The sequence below is a fragment of the Trachemys scripta genome, chromosome 6 (assembly GCF_013100865.1).
Source record: "Trachemys scripta elegans isolate TJP31775 chromosome 6, CAS_Tse_1.0, whole genome shotgun sequence".
NCBI classification, from domain to species: Eukaryota; Metazoa; Chordata; order Testudines; family Emydidae; genus Trachemys; species Trachemys scripta.
In genome coordinates, this window is record NC_048303.1 from 31,239,680 (window position 1) to 31,260,808 (window position 21,129).

At 41.7% G+C, this 21,129-nt stretch overlaps 1 protein-coding gene across 2 annotated transcripts in view; it reads right to left on the reverse strand.

Annotated features, from left to right (window-relative positions):
• Window positions 1-7,093, reverse strand: part of LOC117879404 (chondroitin sulfate proteoglycan 4-like) — a 116,852-nt gene extending 109,759 nt beyond the window's left edge. For both annotated transcript variants that reach the window (XM_034774583.1, XM_034774582.1), the window contains exon 1: window positions 6,917-7,093. In XM_034774583.1, coding sequence (XP_034630474.1) covers window positions 6,917-7,001 — 85 coding nt within the window. In that variant the 5' untranslated portion in view covers window positions 7,002-7,093. The remainder of the gene's footprint in view (window positions 1-6,916) is intronic.
• Between the last annotated feature and the right edge of the window lie 14,036 nt (window positions 7,094-21,129).

Below are 21,129 nucleotides of genomic sequence, written 5' to 3' on the forward strand. Positions count from 1 at the left end.
GTGTAAATCAACAGCCAATGGAGTTGTTCAGAGAAGACTCAGATATGATATGATATTTACAATGAGAAGTAAGACTACTCCAAATTCATGTTAAAAAATTACAGGGAAAGTAAATTTGGGGGAATTTTTGTGGCCTATGTTATACAGGAGGTCAGACGAGATTATTACAATGGTCCCTTCTGGCCTTGGTATCTATGAAATGATTGACTTACATGATATAAAACTTTAATAGCGGAGTTCACATTAATGCAACAAAAATATAGAGGACACCTACTGAATTTCTTTTGCATAGACACATATCTGGTTGCTATAGTAGACGTACTAAAAGTAATATAGTATGATAATTAACAGGGATATTTCCAGTTTTCATAAACAGTGACCAAGCCTTCCTTTCAGTTGTATACCTTTTTTCTGGGAGGAATTTGGGATTTTTGGTTTAGGCATTAGATGAGGACTCAAAATTGAGACTACTTTCCCAGCTATCATAGAAATCTCTCTGACTCCAAGTCATAGAATCAAAGGACTGGAAGGGATCTCAAGAGGTCATCTAGTCCAGTCCCTTGCACTCATGGCAGAACTAAATATTATATAGATCATCCCTGACAGGTGTTCATCTATCCTGCTCTTAAAAATCTCCAATGATGGAGATTCCACTGTCCTCAATCTCTAAATCAAGGATAATGCTTCTCTACATCACAAAGGTGTTGTGAGGATAAATTCATTAACATTTGTGAGATGCTCCAAAACTACAGTTTAAAAAAAAAACAAAAACAAAAAACTAACAGAATGTTAGGAACCATTAGGAAAGGGATAGATATATACAACAGAAAATAATGTCATTACATAATTCCATGGTATGTCAACACCTTAAATACTGTGTGCAGTTCTGGTTGCCTCATTTCAAAAAACGATATATTAGAAGTGGAAAAGGTGCAGAGAAGGGGAACAAAAATAATAAGCGGTATGGAACAGCTTCCATATGAGGAGAGATTAAAAAGACTGGGACTGTTCAGTTTAAAAAAAGAGACATCGATATGCTAGAGGTCTATAAAATCATGAATGGTATGGGGAAAATGAATAAGGAAATATTAGCTACCCCTTTATATAAGGCAAGAAGTAGGGGTCACCTGATGAAATTAATAGGCAGCAGGTTTAAAACAAACAAAAAGAAGTACTTCTCCACACAATGCACGATCAACCTGTGGAACTCATTGCCAGGGGATGTTGGGAACGCCAAAAGTATAACTGTTCAAAAAAAATTAGATAAGTTCCTGGAGGATAGGTCCATAAGTGGTTATTAGCCAAGATGGCCAGGGATGCAATTCCAGACTCCAATTGTCCCTAGACAGCCAGAAGCTGTGATAGAACAACAGGATGTATCACTTGAAATTGCCCTGTTCTGCTTATTCATTCAGAAGCATCTGGCATTGGCCACTGTCAGAGACAGGATACTGGGCTAGATGGACCATTGGTCTGACCTCGTATGGCTGTTCTTATGTTCTTACAATGATGGGAGCTGTAAGTACCTAGATATTTCTTTACTCATCTTCAGCAGCTGCTTTTCCTAAATGCAATTTTATATAAAAAAAAATTTTTTAAAGAGTGCAAGAAGTTTCAAAAAGCACTGGCAAGGTTGAAAAGCTAATATGGTGGGATGTTGAGTTAACAGGTCTCTGTTTTAGAAGGTCAGGTCCTTTGTGGCACTTTACAATTCCAAATTCCTCCTTGCACTGCTTTCTCCATCAACATTACTGTGCTTTGACTATGTGCACACAAGTCAAGAGTAAGGGTCTAAACTATGGCTCTTTGAAGCGTGGGCTTTTCACAACAGTGTGTTAGTAAATTATTCTTGACTGCTAGTACAAAGAGCAGAAGCAGAGCAATACAATGCTAAATTAGGAGCAGAGCCCTAAAATGAGGGAGCACATGAGTCTAGGGGAGAAGATAAGCTTTTGGAGGCAGGAACTAGGAGAGAAGGAGGAGGAGAAAAAGAGATGGTAGAAACAATATTACATGTCAAATTGTTGCTAAATGACACGGACAGCGCAAAAGGTGGGAAGGAGTTTGCTACATTAGCCTTTGACATTTTAAAGCACATCTAACCTTTAATCCAAAGTAAATTTTCTGTTTATCCAATCTTTCCCCACTATAACACTTAGTTATTTTGTGTACAATGAAAAGCAAATACTAAATGAGTTTGCAAGCAAATAACCCTCACTAGCAGAGTGTACAGCATACATGAAATATGCTTTATCTGTAAATCTTTCACCTACTACAATTCAAGAAGAAAAGTGGCCTTGTGATTAAGATACTTGACTACCATTTAGTAGGGCCCAGTTCAAATCCTGGATCTACTACATATTCTTTGTGAGAATGTGGGCAAGTCATTTAACCACTCTGAATCTCAGTTAAGCTTTTGGAGGCAGGAACTGTCTCTCAAGCCTAGACAACACTAGAAAAGCTTTTCTAGTATAGCTATACTGGCAAACTGTCCAAGTGTAGACACAGCTTATACCAGAACAAGAGTGCTTTAGCCGGTATAGCTTATACCAGCTCCTCAAGTGAATAAGCTATACTGGCAAAAGCATTTTTTTTTTTTGCTTGTATAACTGTGTCTATACTATGGCTTTTGCCAATATAGAAATGTTATAAAATAAACAAATAAACCCTAAGTGACATTGCTATACTGGCAAAAGTTTCTAGCACTGACCTGGCCTTGTCTCTTATTGTGTTGTTTGTAAACTGCCTAGCACAATGGAGCTGTAGTGAGTAGACCTCAATATTGATGTAAAAATAGTTACTAAAATATTTATTAAAATTTTTGCTTGTTATAATCATAAGAAACTCTTTATCAGACTCCGAAAGACAAGAGTCGCCTCTCTAAGGACTGGTAAAAGGAAAGACAATGCCATCTTTAATAACCATTATGTTTAGAGACTCTCTAAGAGTCATTTAAATTAAGCAGGCTATTTAACAGCAAAAGCAGGAGGAGGTTTTCCACCAACGACCTGTAGTTGTCTGCCTTGTTGTTTCCGAGAAAATTTATTGCCACTACCTGGAAGGCTTTCCATGCCGTCTTTTTCTTGCCACACAGTGCATGGTCAAATGCATCATCTCGAAGAAGTTCATGAATCTGAGGACCAACAAAGACACCTTCCTTTATCTTAGCTTCACTTAACCTTGGAAATTTTCCACGCAGGTACTTGAAAGCTGCTTGTGTTTTGTCAATGGCCTTGACAAAGTTCTTCATTAGACCCAGCTTGATGTTTAAGGGTGGTAACAAAATCTTCCTTGATTCAACAAGTGGTGGATGCTGAACACTTTTCCTCCCAAGCTCCAATGACTGTCAGAGTGGCCAATCTTTCTTGATGTAGTGGGAATCTCTTGCACGACTATCCCATTCACAGAGAAAACAGCAGTACTTTGTGTATCCACTCTGCAGACCAAGCAAGAGAGCAACAACCTTCAAATCGCCACAAAGCTGCCACTGATGTTGGTCATAGTTTATGCACCTCAAAAGTTGTTTCATGTTGTCATAGGTTTCCTTCATATGGACTGCATGACCAACTGGAATTGATGGCAAAACATTGCCATTATGCAGTAAAACAGCTTTAAGACTCGTCTTCGATGAATGAATGAACAATCTCCACTCATCTGGATCGTGAACAATGTTGAGGGCTGCCATCACACCATCGATGTTGTTGCAGGCTACAAGATCACCTTCCATGAAGAAGAATGGGACAAGATCCTTTTGACGGTCACGGAACATGGAAACCCTAACATTACCTGCCAGGAGATTCCACTGCTGTAGTCTGGAGCCCAACAGCTCTGCCTTACTCTTGGGTAGTTCCAAATCCCTGACTAGGTCATTCACTTCACCTTGTGTTATGAGGTGTCGTTCAGAGGAGGAGGATGGGAGAAAAATGTGGGTCCTGTGACATTGATGGTTCAGGACCAGAAGTTTCATCCTCTTCCTCGTCTGACTCAAGTGAGAATGATTCTGGTGCATCAGGAACCGGCAGTCCTTCTCCGTGGGGTACTGGGCATGTAGCTGATGGAATGTTTGGATAATGCACAGTCCACTTTTTCTTCTTTGACACACCTTTCCCAACTGGAGGCACCATGCAGAAGTAACAATTGCTGGTATGATCTGTTGGCTCTCTCCAAATCATTGGCACTGCAAAAGGCATAGATTTCCTTTTCCTGTTCAAGCACTGGCGAAGATTTGTTGCACAAGTGTTGCAGCATATGTGTGGGGCCCACCTCTCGTCCTGATCTCCAATTTTGCAGCCAAAATAAAGGTGATAGGCTTTCTTAACCATAGTGGTTATACTGCGCTTTTGTGATGCAAAAGTCACTTCACCACAAACATAGCAGAAGTTATCTGCACTGTTCACACAAGTACGAGGCATCTCTGCTCACTTTGGCTAAACAGAAATGTGTCCCTTTGCAAAATCAAACACTGACAAATAAGACAGCATGACTCTATGATTTCTAGAGCTGATATAGGGCAATTTGTTCAGCAGAGTGATGTAAGCTTCGTTATGATTGCATCATCCATGACCTCTAGGAATAACATGATGCAATTCATATCATGTATGATGCAATCCCAGCTTCAGATTGCATCATTCATTGTTTTGCCTAAAAAGCAAGTACTGTCCAAACCCAGTCATAGATTTATTCATAGATCCAGTCAAAGATGTATTTTAGTCATTTCTGGTTTAAATTGAGATCCCTTCCCTTTATAACTCACTTATCCTCCGTCATTCCCAAGTCAAGGGTCATACATACTGACCCAATAGCATATCTTGAAAACTAGAGCCAATCAACAATTTTAAGCATCATTTTTGTTCTCAGTGACCCAGAATTAGTTAAGTTTGACTACATTTATTTCAGAAGCATTTTGGCTGTAGAGCAGTGTAATTAAGACATCTATATTACACTTATGGGGCTTCTGAAATGATGAGCACCCTCAACTTCCAAGGAGAATTCCACTGCAATTCACTCACAGGCTAAGGGGTTCCTGAAAGTTGTGGCTCTGCTACAATGCACACTTCTACAGCTACTTAATGTATCACTCTCTAAATGGCTATTTCAAACTGCCAAATTACATCCACTGTTAGAATATAGGTAGTAAGAAAAACTACTGATGCTGTTATTTATTATAAGGAGACGTAAAAGATTTGAGATTTTAGTTACACTGTTACTTAGGCTGACCAGACAGCAAATGTGAAAAATCGGGACAGGGTAGGGGGTAATAGGAGCCTATATAAGAAAAAGACCCCAAAATCGGGACTGTCCCTATAAAATCAGGACATCTGGGTCACCCTACTTACTTTTAATGATTGCATAAGAGCCTGGACAATAAAGTTCTTTGTCTAGAAGAGTTGCAGGTGCTCAGGCATGAGAGGTCTCAAATGTAATGGCTACTTCTGAACATTTTGATCACTACTTTACAAGTGAACTAAAAAGGGAGGGGGGAGTCTTGCTTGTGTCTTTTATTTATCTTCTGTAATTTAGGATGACCCTTTACAGTTTTTAAAAGGAGAGGGAAGTCTTTTTTCTAATTTTTTTTTATTACAGAGATGGGACATATCAGGTTTTCCAGGAGGGGCCTCCTGAGGACTGCAGACCTCAGTGAAATAGAGACATCACAATAGACTAAAACCTGAGCCGGAGGTTTCTTTGCCCTTGGTTGAAAGGGAAGAGATGTTGACTCTTTCACAAAAAGCTTTTATCCTGTTTGTCAGGAGCTTAAGTTAAACCATTCTTAACAAAAAGTAGTAAAAAAAAAAAAATGGACTGAACACCAACTCCCCTTCTACTGAGGGACAGGGCAGCTGCAGCTCATATTTTCAGCTTTGCTCCTGCAAGCCCTTAGGTATGTGCCTAATTCCTCACTCTTGGCACTACTCTCATGAATAAAGTTATGTGACTATGTAAAGGGTCTCTCTTGTGGTATCACTGTCCCACTAGCTCTCCAGACAGTCCTCCAACCAACAAAACAAAACCAAAACCAGAAATCAATGCCTAATATTTCAGGTGACCAAAAAAAAATAAAAAAATAAAAAAAACGAGCGGGAAAAAAAATCTTTAAACAAAAAAGCTTTTAAGGTTTTTGTTATACACCATAAAGAAATAGAACAAACAATGTCGTCTGGAATACAACTTTAATGTGCTGATAAATCTTCAATCCACTGTAAGCAAATAATAAACAAAGAAAAGGTCTAAAAGTTCAGCACTTATTTTAAGGCCTGACATTTCTGAAATCCCAATTCAGACCCCTGATCCTGCATTTCTCCTTCCAAAGAACGGAGGATTGGGCCACTAATTACGAACAAGACCACAAATCCCTTCCTGGTGGGCTAGCTCTGGCTTAAAACGGATACGAAGTGAGGGGAGTGCCTGTCAAATGAGTCTGACTTCGATTGCAGGTCTGCAGACAAACACCCAGGCCCGTAGGTAGTACAGCGCGCCCAGGGAATTGAGCCCCCGCGATCACTGTAGCTGGTAGCAGCGGAAAGCGCTCGCTCCGGCAGGGAGTTGTGGCCTGAAGTGCCTGGTGCTCGGGGCCTTTTCCCTTCTGCTACAGTGCAGCGACCGCCGGAGCCCAAACCCGCCACGCATGTGTCGGCTCCAGCTGACGGGCTGCGAGTGGCACCAGCCCCGCGCGGCGGCCGGAGCCAGAGGGTCCCGCACGCCCGGCGGAGTAGAGCGCTGGCCAGGCCGGGCTGGGCAGGTGTTCGCAGCCGCGGCGGCCGCGCAGGGGGTGGCAGGCCCCGCCGAGCCCACTGCGGAGCAGCCGGGGGGCCTCGCGCCCGGAGCGGGGCAGCGTTTCTCCGGCGCCTGGCAGAAGCCCAGCCCAACCTGACGAGAAGTTTCCGGGAGGCCCGGCCCGGGGTCTCTCCAGCCCTACCTGCGAGAGCCCGTAGGCTGAGGGCGAGCAGCAGGAACAGGGCGCGGGGGAGGCCGCCGCCGGGACTCCTCCACCCCGGGGCCATGCCGCCTGCGCTCCCAGCTTCACCGGCTCCGCGGGCCGCCCGCTCCAGGTCCGGCGAAGGAGGCGGCAGCGGCCCCGGGGCGCACGGCCGGCCGCAGCGCAGCCCCGCCCGAGCAGCAGCTGTCGCGCTGGCTCCGGTCGAGTTACACTTGGGGGGGCGCAGGCTGCTCCCGGGGCGGGGCTCCGGGGTGCCTGGCCCTGGGGAGAAGAGGCTACAAGGCAGCTCCCAGCCCCCATTCCCTACTACCCGCGCCGCTTGCTGGCCCCCCTAGCCGCTGCACCAGCCCCTCTGCCTCCATTCTCACCCACTAGCCCCCTCGGCCCTGTCTGACTCATTCCCTCCTGCCTTCCCAGCTTCTCCCCATTATCACCCAACCCCATTTAAAAACAGTTTAGATCATTTTAGATGGGATTTTTAAAAGTGCTTACGTCTCTTGGACATTTAAGCCCAGATCCACTGGATCTAACTGGCTTCAAGATTGAGCTTGATAAACTTATAGAGAGGATGGCATGACGAGAGACTGCTTACAATGGCATGTAACTGATCTGCGACTGCCAGCAGCAAATAGATCCAATGGCTGGAGATGGGACACTAGATGGGAAGGGCTCTGAGTTACTACAAAGAATTCTTTCCCAGGTGTCTGGCTGGTGGGTCTTGCCCACATGCTCACGGTCTAACCAGGGCCGGCTCTGGCTTTTTTGCCGCCCTAGGCAAAAATGCTACCCGCCGCGCCCCCCCCAGCGCGGCAGGGGAGGGCGCTGCTCTCCCCGACCGGCCGGAGCGCCGGGGGGAGGGTGGCGAGCCTGCTGCGGCTCCACTCTCCCCGGTGGCCGGAGCGCCGCGGGGAGGGCGGCAAGCCCAGTCGCGGCCCCGCTCTTGGGCTGGAGCACCCCGCCACACCGCCCCCCTCCAGGTGCCGCCCCAAGCACATGCTTGGTGGGCTGGTGCCTGGAGCCGGCCTTGGGTCTAACTGATTGCCATATTTGGGTCTGGGAAGGAATTTTCCCCCAGATCAGATTGGCAGAGACCCTGGGGATTGTAGTCTTCCTTTGGGGCATGGATAACTTGCAGTTTAAATGTGTGAATGGTAGATTCTCTGTAACTTGTTAAACCATGATTTGAGGACTTCAGTAACTCAACCAGAAATTAGGGGTGTATTATAGTGTGACTCGGGGTGCCTGGAGTAGCCCTCACTGAAAATGCCAAGATCATGCAATGCAAAAGGGAGAGCAAATTCTCCCAAAGACTGGTGGTTAACACTGAAGTTAAACTCACCAACCAATCACAAACTGTGCTTCTGATCTCCCACACTGATTATCAAGAAGAAAAAAAGGAAATCACACAGCCCCCTTTATTGCATTCCAGCTCTCCGGCTCCCAATCAGCACTTAGGTCCTGTACAGGGAGAAGTTATTCTAAAAAACTGCTCAGTATACACAAAATGTTCTTCTGACCCCAAAGGGTCAGCCATGTTACCAGGTCAATATTAGTTTGAATCTTGCCCAAAATATCATGCTGCCAGCAAATCCTTTAGTATCTAAAACTAAAGGTTTATTTTAAAAGAAAGAAAGAACAAGAAGAGAGTTGTTAAATCGTAAAGCACTTCAATACAGAGACTTTAAAGTCCATATATCCGGTTCTTAGCAGTATTGGGGAGTTTGCTGGTTTGAAAGTCCCTCTGGAACACATCCACAGCTTGGATGGGTCATTCAGTCCTTTGTTCAGAGCTTCAGTTTGTAGAAAAGTTACTCCATAGGTAAGAAGCAGGAGCGAAGACAAAATGGAGATGATGCAGCTGCCTTTTATATTCTCTTCTTTCCATCTGGTTGGTACTTCCTTTGTCCCAAACACAAACTTCACAGTACATGGAATGGAAAACCCTTAGAGTTCTGTCCATAAGCATGCCCCTATATGTCTTGCTGACTCATTAAGGTGTTGTCCCTGGCTTTTCAATGGGTTCATTCTACAGCTGATGACCCTTTATGGGCCATCAAACAGGCTAGGACGGCAGTGCTGATGTCAATCTGTCTGGGGGTGTCACCCAAAATCACAGCACAAGTTTGGAAATACAGATATACCCCACAAGACAAAGGTGATACAAACAAGATTATCATACTTGGCAAATTATAACATTTGTATAGATACCTTACATGGCCTATCTGGTCATATTCCTTGCAATTTTGTAATATTGGTATCAACAGTATCATAAAGTTTCTCCCATATTCCGTACAGCATCACATACAGGAATGAATGGGTGAGGTTCTGTGGCCTGTAATGTGCAGGAGGTTAGACTAGATTATCATGATGGTCCCGTCTCACCTTAAAGTAGATGAGATGCCTACATTTCTGCTTCTGGACATGTGCTTTCCTGCCTATCTCCAACCTAAGGCCGTGAGGGAGCCATGAACAGAGGAAAGATACGTGCTCCTCACCTAACTCACCTGTGGGACCTGATTGAGTATCAGATCAGACCCCATTCAAAATCATGATTGTGACCATGACCATATAACTTTAAACCCAGTGGTTAGAGCACTCATGTTGGAGACCATCTGCCTGGGGGTGAAAAAGGATTAGAACAGGGGTCTCCCACACTTCTCAGGTAAGTGCATTAACCACTAATGTACGTGACATTCTGATGTGGGGCTTCCTTAATCTCTCCAGTTGAAGCTTTTCCACTGTGTACATATAATTAAAGACTCATGGGAGCAAGGGGACTGAACCCTGGCTCACTTACCTCTCAGATGGGTGCCCTAACTACCAGGCTACAGAATCATTCTCACTATTGCAGTCACTCGTTTTGGCCCAATGACTGTTTCAACAGTTAGCCAAAGTGGTGAGAGCACTTGCCTGAGATACTGAGGGAACACTTGTTCAAATCCCTTCTCCTCCTCAGGCAAAGAGGGGCTTGAACCTGGAGTTCCTACATCCTAGGTGAGTGCTCTAACCACTGGGATGTTATGAGGTGGGGAGCACCACCACCATTTTGTGTTGAGTAAGGCAGGTGCCTAACTCATTCTCACAAGAAACAACTTAGGTGCCTAAGTGACCTAACTCCAGGAGAGGGGTCTCCAGCTGTGGATCAGAAGCAGAGATAGGTACAAAAAAGTATTGAGCAATCTCCTCTCCTGCGTGTTGCTCTACCAAAATCCTAGACCTACTCAGAATTCCTGACTAATGCTCCTGTACCTATGGTACCATCTGCAGGAAAAACTCAACAACACCTTTAGAAATTATTGTGATTAATTGGTCATTTTATGTATGAATCCATAGCTGTGTCTTTCAGGCAGATTACATAATTATTTGTATCCCAGCAGCTCCCATAATGTGCTAGGCACATTCAGGAAAACAGCAGTTGAAATCCTGGTCCTATTGAAGTCAACGATAAAACTTCCATTGACTTCAGTGGGGCCAGGATCTCACCCATGGTCTCTGCCCTAGAAAAGATGGTAATCTAAGGGTATGTCTACACTTATCATGGATCGATGCTGCGGCGATTGATCCACTGGGGGTCGATTTAGCAGGTCTAGTGAAGACCCGCTAAATTGACCGCAAATCGCTTTCCCGTTGACACTGGTACTTCACAGGAACTGGAAGCGAAAGATAAGTCAACAGGAGAACCCAGCGCAGTGTAGACACCGCAATATGTCAACCTAAGCTACATCAACTCCAGCTACATTATTCACGTAGCTGGAGTTGCGTACCTTAGGTCAATTTAACCCCATAGTGGAAACCTTCCCTAAGAGAGAGCTCACAATCTAAATCTCTGATTTTGCAGGGTGCTCTGTGTGGGCAGACCCTTAGACCCATACAGGGCACAATTTAAGTCAATGGGACTTCTCACAAATAATGTTAAAAGAACTTGCATGGGACTACTCAATGTGCACATGTGTATCTAAATTCTGGTCCTAAGAAAATTCCATGGATTAAATGGAGTATCCCATTAAGTTAAAATGTCCACAATAACCGGCACAAACTGCTCCCCTTCTTGTCACTCCCTCCCTGACCAAATATACGTAAGCCAGTAAACCAGTGACCATCTGAGTTTACATGGGTCTTAGAAGGTCAGGAAACTTGGGATCGTGTTAACCACTCTGAAAACCCCCCCACCCTAGGAGAGCACTTCTCTTGCTTTAATATGACCAATTTTAATCCTGTTTTGAATGTGGAATGATTCAGCCCAAGTAACTAGGAAACATATTTCCAGGCAGGAGGGGGGATTTTAAAAAGAAAGTTATAAGTAAAAAATCACATCTCGGCATTTTGCCAGGGTCTGCGAAGGTTTTCAGTAAACACTTCTGCCTTTGTGATGTTACTCCACATTGCAGATAGTCTTAGATTTGGGAGATCACTATTTAGGTATACCAAATCTTGCCAAGGTCCTTTAGCAAAGACTACGGAAATGGAGAAGTGATGTTTCCAACATTAAAAAAAAAGGTAGAAAAATATTTTTGAAAAAAGAAAACAGTAGCAACAAGTTGTCTATATCAGTAGTTTTCAACCAGGGGTATGTGTACCCTTGGGGTGTACTCAGAGGTCTTGCAGGGGATACATCAACTCATCTAGATATTTGCCTAGTTTTACAACAGGCTACATAAAAAGCACTAGTGAAGTCAGTACAAACTAAAATTTCATAGACAATGATTTGTTTATACTGCTCTGTATACTATACATTGAAATGTAAGTACAATATTTATATTCCATAGATTTATTTTATAATTATATGGTAAAAATGAGAAAGTAAGCAATTTTTCAGTAATAGTGTGCTGTGAAACTTTTGTATTTTTATGTTTGATTTTGTAAGTTTTTAAGTGCGGTGAAATTTGGGGGTACACAAGACAAATCAGACTCTTGAAAGGGGTACAATAGTCTGGAAAGGTTGAGAGCCACTGGTCTATATCATAAAGAAACAGTAAAGGGAAAAAATGTTTTTCTTTTACTTTGCAATTATACTGTGGCCAATACTATTTAATAGTTTATAGCTGCAATTCTACACATGTATGAAAAGTCAAAAACAGTCTAAAATATGTCAATGATTTCTATATCAAATCTGTCTAATGTACTTATATGGCCCCATCTGAGCAATGCACAATGTTTAATATATTTATCCTCACAATACCCCTGTGAGGTAGGGAAGTAATTATACCCATTTTACAGATGGAGAACTGAGACAGAGAATAAGTGTAACATTTTCAAAAATGCTTATGTGATTTAGAAACCTAAATTCCATTTTCAAAAGCAAACTTTTCAAACGCACCTAAGTGATTTGCCCAAGATCACAGAGGATGTCTGGGATGGAACAGGAATCGAACACAGCTATATAGGCTAGTACTTTAGCCATGGGAACATCCTTTCTTTGAGCCCGTGCTTTACAAATGTTTTCTGACTGCCAGCCCTGCCATGTCAGCCTGGGATCTGATAGTCAAGTTTGGTATTTTTCTAGTTGGATATCTTCACCGGTAAAAAAAGGTTCTGCAGGTTATACCATGCCATCAATTAAGCTGTGCCACTTCATTGCCTTCATATCATGCTCTCAGTGATACCTGTGCCAATCCTAGGCCAATTAATAAGTAATTTGTGGTCATTACCACACTGGGCTGAATTCACACAGGCTATCCAGGCTGGATTCACCTTGAGCAATCTAGTGTCACTTCAAAAATCCCTTAGGCTCTGATACTGTAACTGCAACCATGTGAGCTGACTCCTGTGGCCCATGTGGACTACCTCTGAATTCAGAGAGGCTCTGAAGGAGTGCAGGGGTCCACTTAGCTGAATGTTGTTAGAAGGCTCTGGGTTGAAACAGGGAATTACAGATCAAGAAGCCTCATTTCTGCCATGGAGCAACTTATGAGAAAATAAAGAGAAGTGTAGGAAATGGTCAAGTTTCATCATGGCAAAAGTTTAACAGCAGGGTGCCTCAAGGTTCTGTATTGGGTCCAGTGTGCCTAATGTATATATCAATGGTCTGGAAAAGAGGATGAGCAATGAGGTGGCAACATTTGCAGATGGAACCACATTATTTAAGTTACTCAGTGCCAGAGAAGGCTGTGAGGTGCTTCAGCAGGCCTTGACCAAGCTAGATGAAAGGGCTACATGATGGCAGACGTTGGTCAATGCTGATAAATGCAAAGCAATGTACTTTAGAGAGGAACATTTTAATTATTCTCACACTACCCCGGATTCTGAATCAACTATATCAGTTGAGGAAAGGGATCTGGGTGTCATTGTGGACAGCTCAATGAGGAACTCTGCTGTTGTAGTCAAAAAAGCAAACAAGATTGCAAAACAGTGTTGTTATAAAGATGACAGAGATCAATTGTTTTCCATGTCCACCTCGGGGTGGACAAGAATTAATTGGCTTAGTTTGCAGCAAGGGAGGTTTAGGTTAGATATTTGGGGGGGGGGGAGGAGAGGTACTTGTTACATACAATAATGAGCAATAGCTGCATTTTGTTTATACATAGGTCATATGCATTGAAATCCCCTTCAAATCCCTGTCAGTTCTTGCGCTACTTCCACATTACTAAGGAGAGTTAAGTACTGGAATAGGTTACCTCGGGACATTGTGGAATCTCCACCATTAGAGGTTTCCAAGAACAGGTTAGACAAACACCTGCCTCAGTGTTCAGGGATGGACTAGAGGACCTCTTGAGTTCCATTTCAGCCTTACATTTCTATGATTCTATAAGATTTTAGGATGCATAAGGAATGGGTTAGAGAATAATACAGAAAATATTATAATGCCACTATATAAACCAATGGTGCAGCCTCATCTGGAATACTGTGTGCAGTACTAGTCACTCCATCTCAAAAAGGATATTGCAGAATTAAAGAGGGTTCAGAGAAGAGTGATGAGAATGATTGCGGGCATGAAAAAAAAAGAGAGATTGAAAAGATCAGGACTGTTTATCTTAGAAAGGAAACAAATAAGAAGAGGAATGATAACAATATATAAAATAATAAGTGGTACAGAGAAAGTATATCAGGTAATTCAGTTTTCCCTGTCTCATAACTCAAGAACAAGGGGACATTCAGTGCAATTAAAAGGTGGCAAATTCAAAGTTGATACAGGGAAACACTTTTTCACACAATGCAAAATGTGGAATTTATAGTTTCAGGTTGTTGTTGGATCCAATAATTTAGCAAGATTTAAAAAAGATTTGGACATTGGACTATAAGGTGAGTGCACAACTGGTTGAAAGACACTACTCAAAAAGTAGTAGTTATTTATGGTGTGCTGTCAAACTGGAAGGATTATCCAGTGGGGACCCACAGGGGTTAGTCCTGTGTTCTGGCACTATTCAATATTTTCATTGTCTTTGATAACAGAGCAGAGAATATGCTTATAAAATTTGTGGATGACACCAACCTGGGCAGGGTTGCAAGTACTTTGAACAACAGGATTAGAATTCAAAATAACCTTGAAAAATTGGAAAATTGGTATGAAATCAACAAGATGAAATTCAATAAACACAAGACAAAGTATTTCACTTAGGAAGGAAAGATCAAATGCACAACTATAAAATGGGGAGTACCTAGGTAGTGTACTGCTGGAAAGGTTCTGGGAGTTATAGTGGATCACAATTGAATATGAGTCAACAGTGTGATGTAGTTGAAAAAAAAGGCTAATTTTATTGATGGGTGTATTAATAGGAGTGCCATATGTTATTGTCTCACTCTACTTGGCACTGGGGAGACCTCAGTTGGAGTACTGTGTCCAGCTCTGGCCACCACACTTTAGGAAAGGTGTGGACAAATTGGAGAGAGAGTCTAGAGGAGAGCAAGAAAAATTATAAAAGGTTTAGAAAACCTGAGCTATGAGGAATGGTTAAAATAACATGGGCATCTTTAGTCTTGAGAAAAGAAGACTGAGGAGGGACTTAATACATTAAGGGCAGTTATAGAGAGAACTGTTATCAGTTGTTCTCCATGTCTACTAGAGGTAGGCCAATAAGTAATGGGCTTAATCTGCAACAAGGGAGATTTACATTAGATATTAGGAAAAACTTTCTGACTATAAAGGCACTTAAGCTCTGGAATAGACTTCCATGGAAGGTTGTGGAATCCCTGTCATTGGAGGTTTTAAAGAACTGCTTGAACAAACACCGGTCAGGGATGGTTTTAGGTTTATTTGGTCCTTATCCAAAGTTAGTGCCGTTAATACTAATACTACTAATAAAAAAGTTAAGGAAGGGATATAAAACCTCATATTTTGGGGTTTGAACTAATCTCTAACTTTTAGGGGTTGGGATAGGAGGAGACCTAATGTGAGGGGCAAATTATCCCACAGCTGACTTCTGTGAGGTTTTACACCTTACTCTGAAGTATATGGTGACTGGTATGTGACTGATAACTATGATATCTGATAACATGGGTATATCTTATCTGCAATCAGGAAGTGTGACATACCCAAGCTAGCTTTCATCTAGTAGATCAAAACAAGCTCAAGTAACAATAGGAGGAAGCTGCAGCAGCATGGGCAGTGGCAACTGGAGCACATTCCTAGGGTCCTGGGTTGCTGGACTAGCCATGCAGCCACCTGTACTGCTGCTGCTTCATTGCTATTGTTACTCAAGCTGGTTTTGATTTAGCTAGATCAGGTATGTGTACATTTGCTTCAATCATACCCCTCCTTGCAGTGTAGACATAACCCATGTGTCTGATATTTGGAGCAGTTCTGTGGGCAGCGTGTACTAAACAGGGATTTATCAAGTATTGCTATGGATCAGTTTAGTAATGGCCATGTGTTCTTGCATTTTACAAAAGGAAGTTTATTTTATTTCCTCCAAAAATATTTCTTAAGGAAGTCTAACCAAAGAGTCACCAAGAAGAACCAAAGAGACAACACTGTAGATAAATACTAAAGTAAAATATGGCAATAATATACAGCATGAAATTCTGGCTGAAGTTCAAACAATTCCTTTCCATTTTAATAATTACATTTGATTTCATTTTTAAATCAATGTTTAGATTCACTCTGTGTCCTATAAAAGAAAACTACCAGTAAAACATATTAGACAAATCGATACAATAATTTTTTTTTGGCATGACTGTATAGGGACTGCAGCAGTATTTATAGATACATATAAAGTCATAATTTATTAAACTCTCTTTAATCCAAAAAGGCCCTTTTGTCTCTTAGCCTTATTTAGTAGGCTATTGTGCAGGACACAGCATAGCCCTCTGATTTTTTTAAAGTTGTGGGTGTTCCCTGAGACTTTTGTAAACTCTAGCTTGACCTGTATTCAGTTAAGGAGAACATAACAAAAAAGGGCATTTTAAACTTAGTGCCTGTGTTTTCTCTAGGGTGGGAAACATCAGTCTGACACTAAAATAAAGGTTTAAATTTGTCTTGATTGGTGGGAAAGAGGTGTATAAAAACTAGGGGAAATAACAGTAACCAATGGAATAGTCATAAACAGCTGAAAATAAGAAAAATTGGATCCACATGCTTTATCACATTATTATTGCTATTACTAGTAAACTATATGCTAGATACTCTACATACACATAACGAAAAGATAATGAAGTTAACATCCTATATACATGATGATAGGCGTATAAAACAGACAGGATGCACAAGGTAACAGTGAGATGATTATGGTTGGCACAGGCTCCAAGCCAGATCCAGAGGACGTTCCATACTTGTGATTGCTCATTCCTTGTGTCCATTGTTTCAAAGCTCTAAACAAGATTCAAATGTTAAACAGAACCCATTGGAACAAGTTGGCCACAGGGCCCAACATAGTCTTTTCAAAGGTACAAACATATGCTACTGTTACCTGCAAAATCTAAGGCACCCGCCTACACCCTGCTGAGGGCTCAAGGCGCGATCTGGTCAATTTAGGGTACCCCACCCTTTCCCTTCCGAGGGCTCAGGGTGTAAGACACCTATCCTTACCCACACGACTCAGGAAGAAACCTAGTCAATTTAAGTACCTGCCCTTTCCCTCGGGGCTCAGGGCTCTACGGGTCTGTGGAAACTTTTCCCAGTGAAAGAGCCTTAAACAGTTGTGCTCTAAACATCTATTTATTAGCAACACACACAGAATACATATACCAAGCAAATATCTTATGCTCAGCACTCCCAATATAGACAAATTTGACCCAATGGCCAGTCAGGATCTTCTCATCTGGGGATTCCTGGCGATGTCTCTGCACATCACGGTTAGGCAGAGTGGTCAAGAACATCGTTTTTCATTTACATTATATAGGTAAAACTAGCTCCCTCCTTCAAATTTATTAAACCTATCACATTATACCACTCCTAAATAACAAAAATATAACCAATTACTCATTGGCACCTATGTGTCCTCCTTCCTGCCCAAGTTTTTACATTTTATTTTTCATGCCTAAATTGTAACTTAGTTGTGACCTTCTTTGTTTATGCAGCTGGTCAGCATTAGAACGCTGGTCAGAGCTTATCTTACCATTTATTGAGTCTCTTTTTGTATCCTCCCTAATTTCCCAGCCTCTTTACAACCTTGGTGGATATAACTCTCGTTAGGGACGTTCCTGAGATGGGATTGCTTTATGAGCAGCAGAACATTTTTTTTTTTTTTTTAATTTTAGTGGTGAACTCCCTGAGTTTCACCCAAGGCAGGTTTAATATGGGGGTGCGTGGTTCATCAGGTCTCAGGCCTACACTGCAAAGTTGCATACGACAATTGTGCTAAGAGTAGATTTGAAGTCATACAACATTAACTGATATTATCATCTGGCAAAGTGTATTTTAACATGTCCCAAGCAGCTTTGTTGCTGGTTATTTTTTTTACAGGTAGAACTGGAGCTTGGGTACTGAAATCAGACACGGACTAAGCAGAGCAAGTAGCCTCAATAAGGATCCAAAACTGTAGAAATAAAATTGTAATCCCGTAAATCTGTTTTCTAGGTCATCTGTCTGGTTCCTTTTCTCCCTATGAGATTTCAAATCATCATTCAGACTGGATTTTCTTCAGCAACTTTTTAGCAGATTTTTTCCTTTTTATATGTTTTTAATAGCAGTGTATTGACTTGGGCAGAGAGTATTCGGTGGGAAACCACTGGGATTGGTGTTCACCCTGATATTACTTAACATCTTAATTAAAGATCTGGAAGGCGCGGACCAGGTAAACAGCATGTTAATTATATTTGCTGGTGACACTAAAGTGGGAGGTTTTATGAAAGACAGCATGGACAGAGAAATGACACAAAGGGATCTCAAATGCGGACAGGAAATATCACAATGAAATTTAACCTGGAATAATGCAGGTTAATGCATCCGAGGCTAGTGCGTGGTGGAAAGGCACAGGAAGTGGCAAAGCAGATCTGCACAGTTCAGGAGAATCATAGGGAAAACTGTGCCTTGGGGAAGTGCATCCCTCCATCGCAAAGTGGGAGTTGTACAAGTTCATCCTCCACATCCCTACTTCTTCTCATTTTCAAAAATGGCTTAGGCACTTCAGACCCTAAATCCTATTAATTTTCAGTGTGACTTAGGCTCCTAAGTAACTGTTGAAAATGGACTCCTAAGACTCCTAGGGTCAGATTTACAAAAGGTATTTAGGTGCCTAGAAATGCAGATAAGCAGTTTGTGGGATTTTCAAAGTCCCTAAGGTAGGTGCCTAACTCCTATTTACTTTAGGCACATAAATATCTCTGAATATCTGTACTTGGGGCCATATCTACACATACAGCACTGCAGTGGCACAGCTGTACCGATGCAGCTGCGCTGCTGCAGCGCATCTGGTGAAGGCACTCTATGCCAACTGGAGAGATCTCTCCCATTGGCATAAAAAAACCCACCTCTGTGAGCGCTTATGCTGGTGTCACTTATGTCACTCAGGGGGTGATTTATTCATACCCCTGAGCTACATAAGTTATGCCGACATAGGCTGTAGTGTAGACATAGCCTTAGACACTTAAAAATATGTTACCTTAGGCTCTTAAGTTCTTGAGGGCCAGTATTGTAAAGGTATTTAGGCACCTAAAGAGGCAGATAGGCATGTAGTAGAATTTTTATAAGCATCTAGGTATCTAACTCCTATTGAAATCATGATGCACCAAGGATGGGGGAGACAGCAGTGCATTGTGGGAATGTAGACCAACCAGGGAGCCCAGCCCATAAAAGAGAATGGGAGCACGTCCGCTTACATCTTTAATTTCTGCTGTTGTATCCTAGAACAAATATTAATCATCTGTGGAATTAAATACTTTATGGAATATAATATGATTGCTAGTGTGGCTTTCTCCTGAAATGTCTGTTACTCCGGCTGTCTCTTCTTGTCTGCATGATTTAGGGTTAATGAGTGGGGGTTACTTTAAAACCTCAAAAGGTTCCAAGAATTCTGAACATCCAATAATCTAGAAACGGAGAGTGCCTATTTTATCAGCTTCAACACAGAGATTCAATAGTATTTTTAAGTCTTTCTTAATCCATGTAGGGACAAGCCTTAGAACTCAAAATAAGCTTATCCATTAAAGAATCCTCATTGTCCTTTCTCTCCTGGTGGCACTCCAGAATCACATAAATATTTTTGGGAGTGCATCCAATTTTCCGGGCATCTCTGCCTGTGTTTCTGTGGCAATAAGGTTTGTGGCCACCATTTTGTGATTTTTGAGAAGCTGAGGACTGCACTGTGTAGTTAAAGTCACCCAGTGATCCAAATTCAGTAACTGAGCTGCCATGCTCTTCAGCCTGGTCTCTGCAGCTCTGAAGGTTTATAATTAGGGCTGTCAAGCAATTAAAAAAATTAACCACAATTAATCGGACAGTTAAACAATAATAGAATACCATTTATTTAAATATTTTGGATGTTTTCTATATTTTCAAATATATTGATTTCAGTTACAACACAGAATACAAAGTGTACAGTGCTCACTTTATATTTATTTTTGATTACAAATAGTTGCACTGTAAAAAAGAAACAAAAGAAACAGTATTTTTCAATTCACCTCATATAAGTACTGTAGTGCAATCTCTTTATCATGAAAGTTGAACTTACAAATGTAGAATTACGTACAAAAAATAACTGCATTCAAAAATGAAACAATATAAAACTTTAGAGCATGCAAGTCCATTCAGTTCTACTTGTTCAGGAAATTGCTCAGAAAAACAAGTTTGTTTACATATATGGGAGATAATACTTCCTGCTTCATGTTTACCTCACCTGAAAGTGAGAACAGGCATTCACATGGCACTGTTGTAGCCGGTGTCACAAAATGTTTATGTAAATGTGGTAAAGATTTATATGTCCCTTCATGCTTCACCCACCATTCCAGAGGACATGTGTCCATGCTGATGATGGATTCTGCTCGATAATGATCCAAACCGGTAAGGACTGATGCACATTCATTTTCATCATCTGAATCAGATGCCGTCAACAGAAGGTTGATTTTCTTTTTTGTGGTTCGGGTTCTGTAGTTTCCACATCAGACTTCTGAAAGCATGCTCCACACTGAACAACATGTGCTTGGTCATGATCTGAGACTTCCATAACACGAAATATATGTCAGAATGCGGGTAAAACAGAGCCAGTGACATACAATTCTCCTCCAAAGAGTTCAGTCACAAATTTAATTAATGCATTATTTTTTTAACAAACATCATCCACACGGAATCATGTCCTCTGAAATGGTGGCTGAAGCATGAAGGGGCATACAAATGTTTAGCGTATCTGGCACATAAATACCTTGTAATGCTGATTACAACAATGCCATGCAAATGCCTGTTCTCACTTTCAGGTGACATTGTATATAAGAAGTGGGCAGCATTATCTCTTGTAAATGTAAACAAACTTGTTTCTCTTAGTGATTGGCTGAACAAGAAGTAGGACTGAGTAGACTTGTAGGCTCTAAAGTTTTACATTGTTTTGTTTTCAAGTGCAGTTATGTAACAAAAAAATCTACATTTGTAAGTTGCACTTTCATGATAAAAATAGGAATCAGGGTAGCAGCCATGTTAGTCTGTATCCTCAAAAAGAACAGGAGTACTTGTGGCACCTTAGAGACTAACAAATTTATTAGAGCATAAGCTTTCGTGGGCTACAACTGAAGAAGTGGGTTGTAGCCCACGAAAGCTTATGCTCTAATAAATTTGTTAGTCTCTAAGGTGCCACAAGTACTCCTGTTCTTTTTGAGGATACAGACTAACA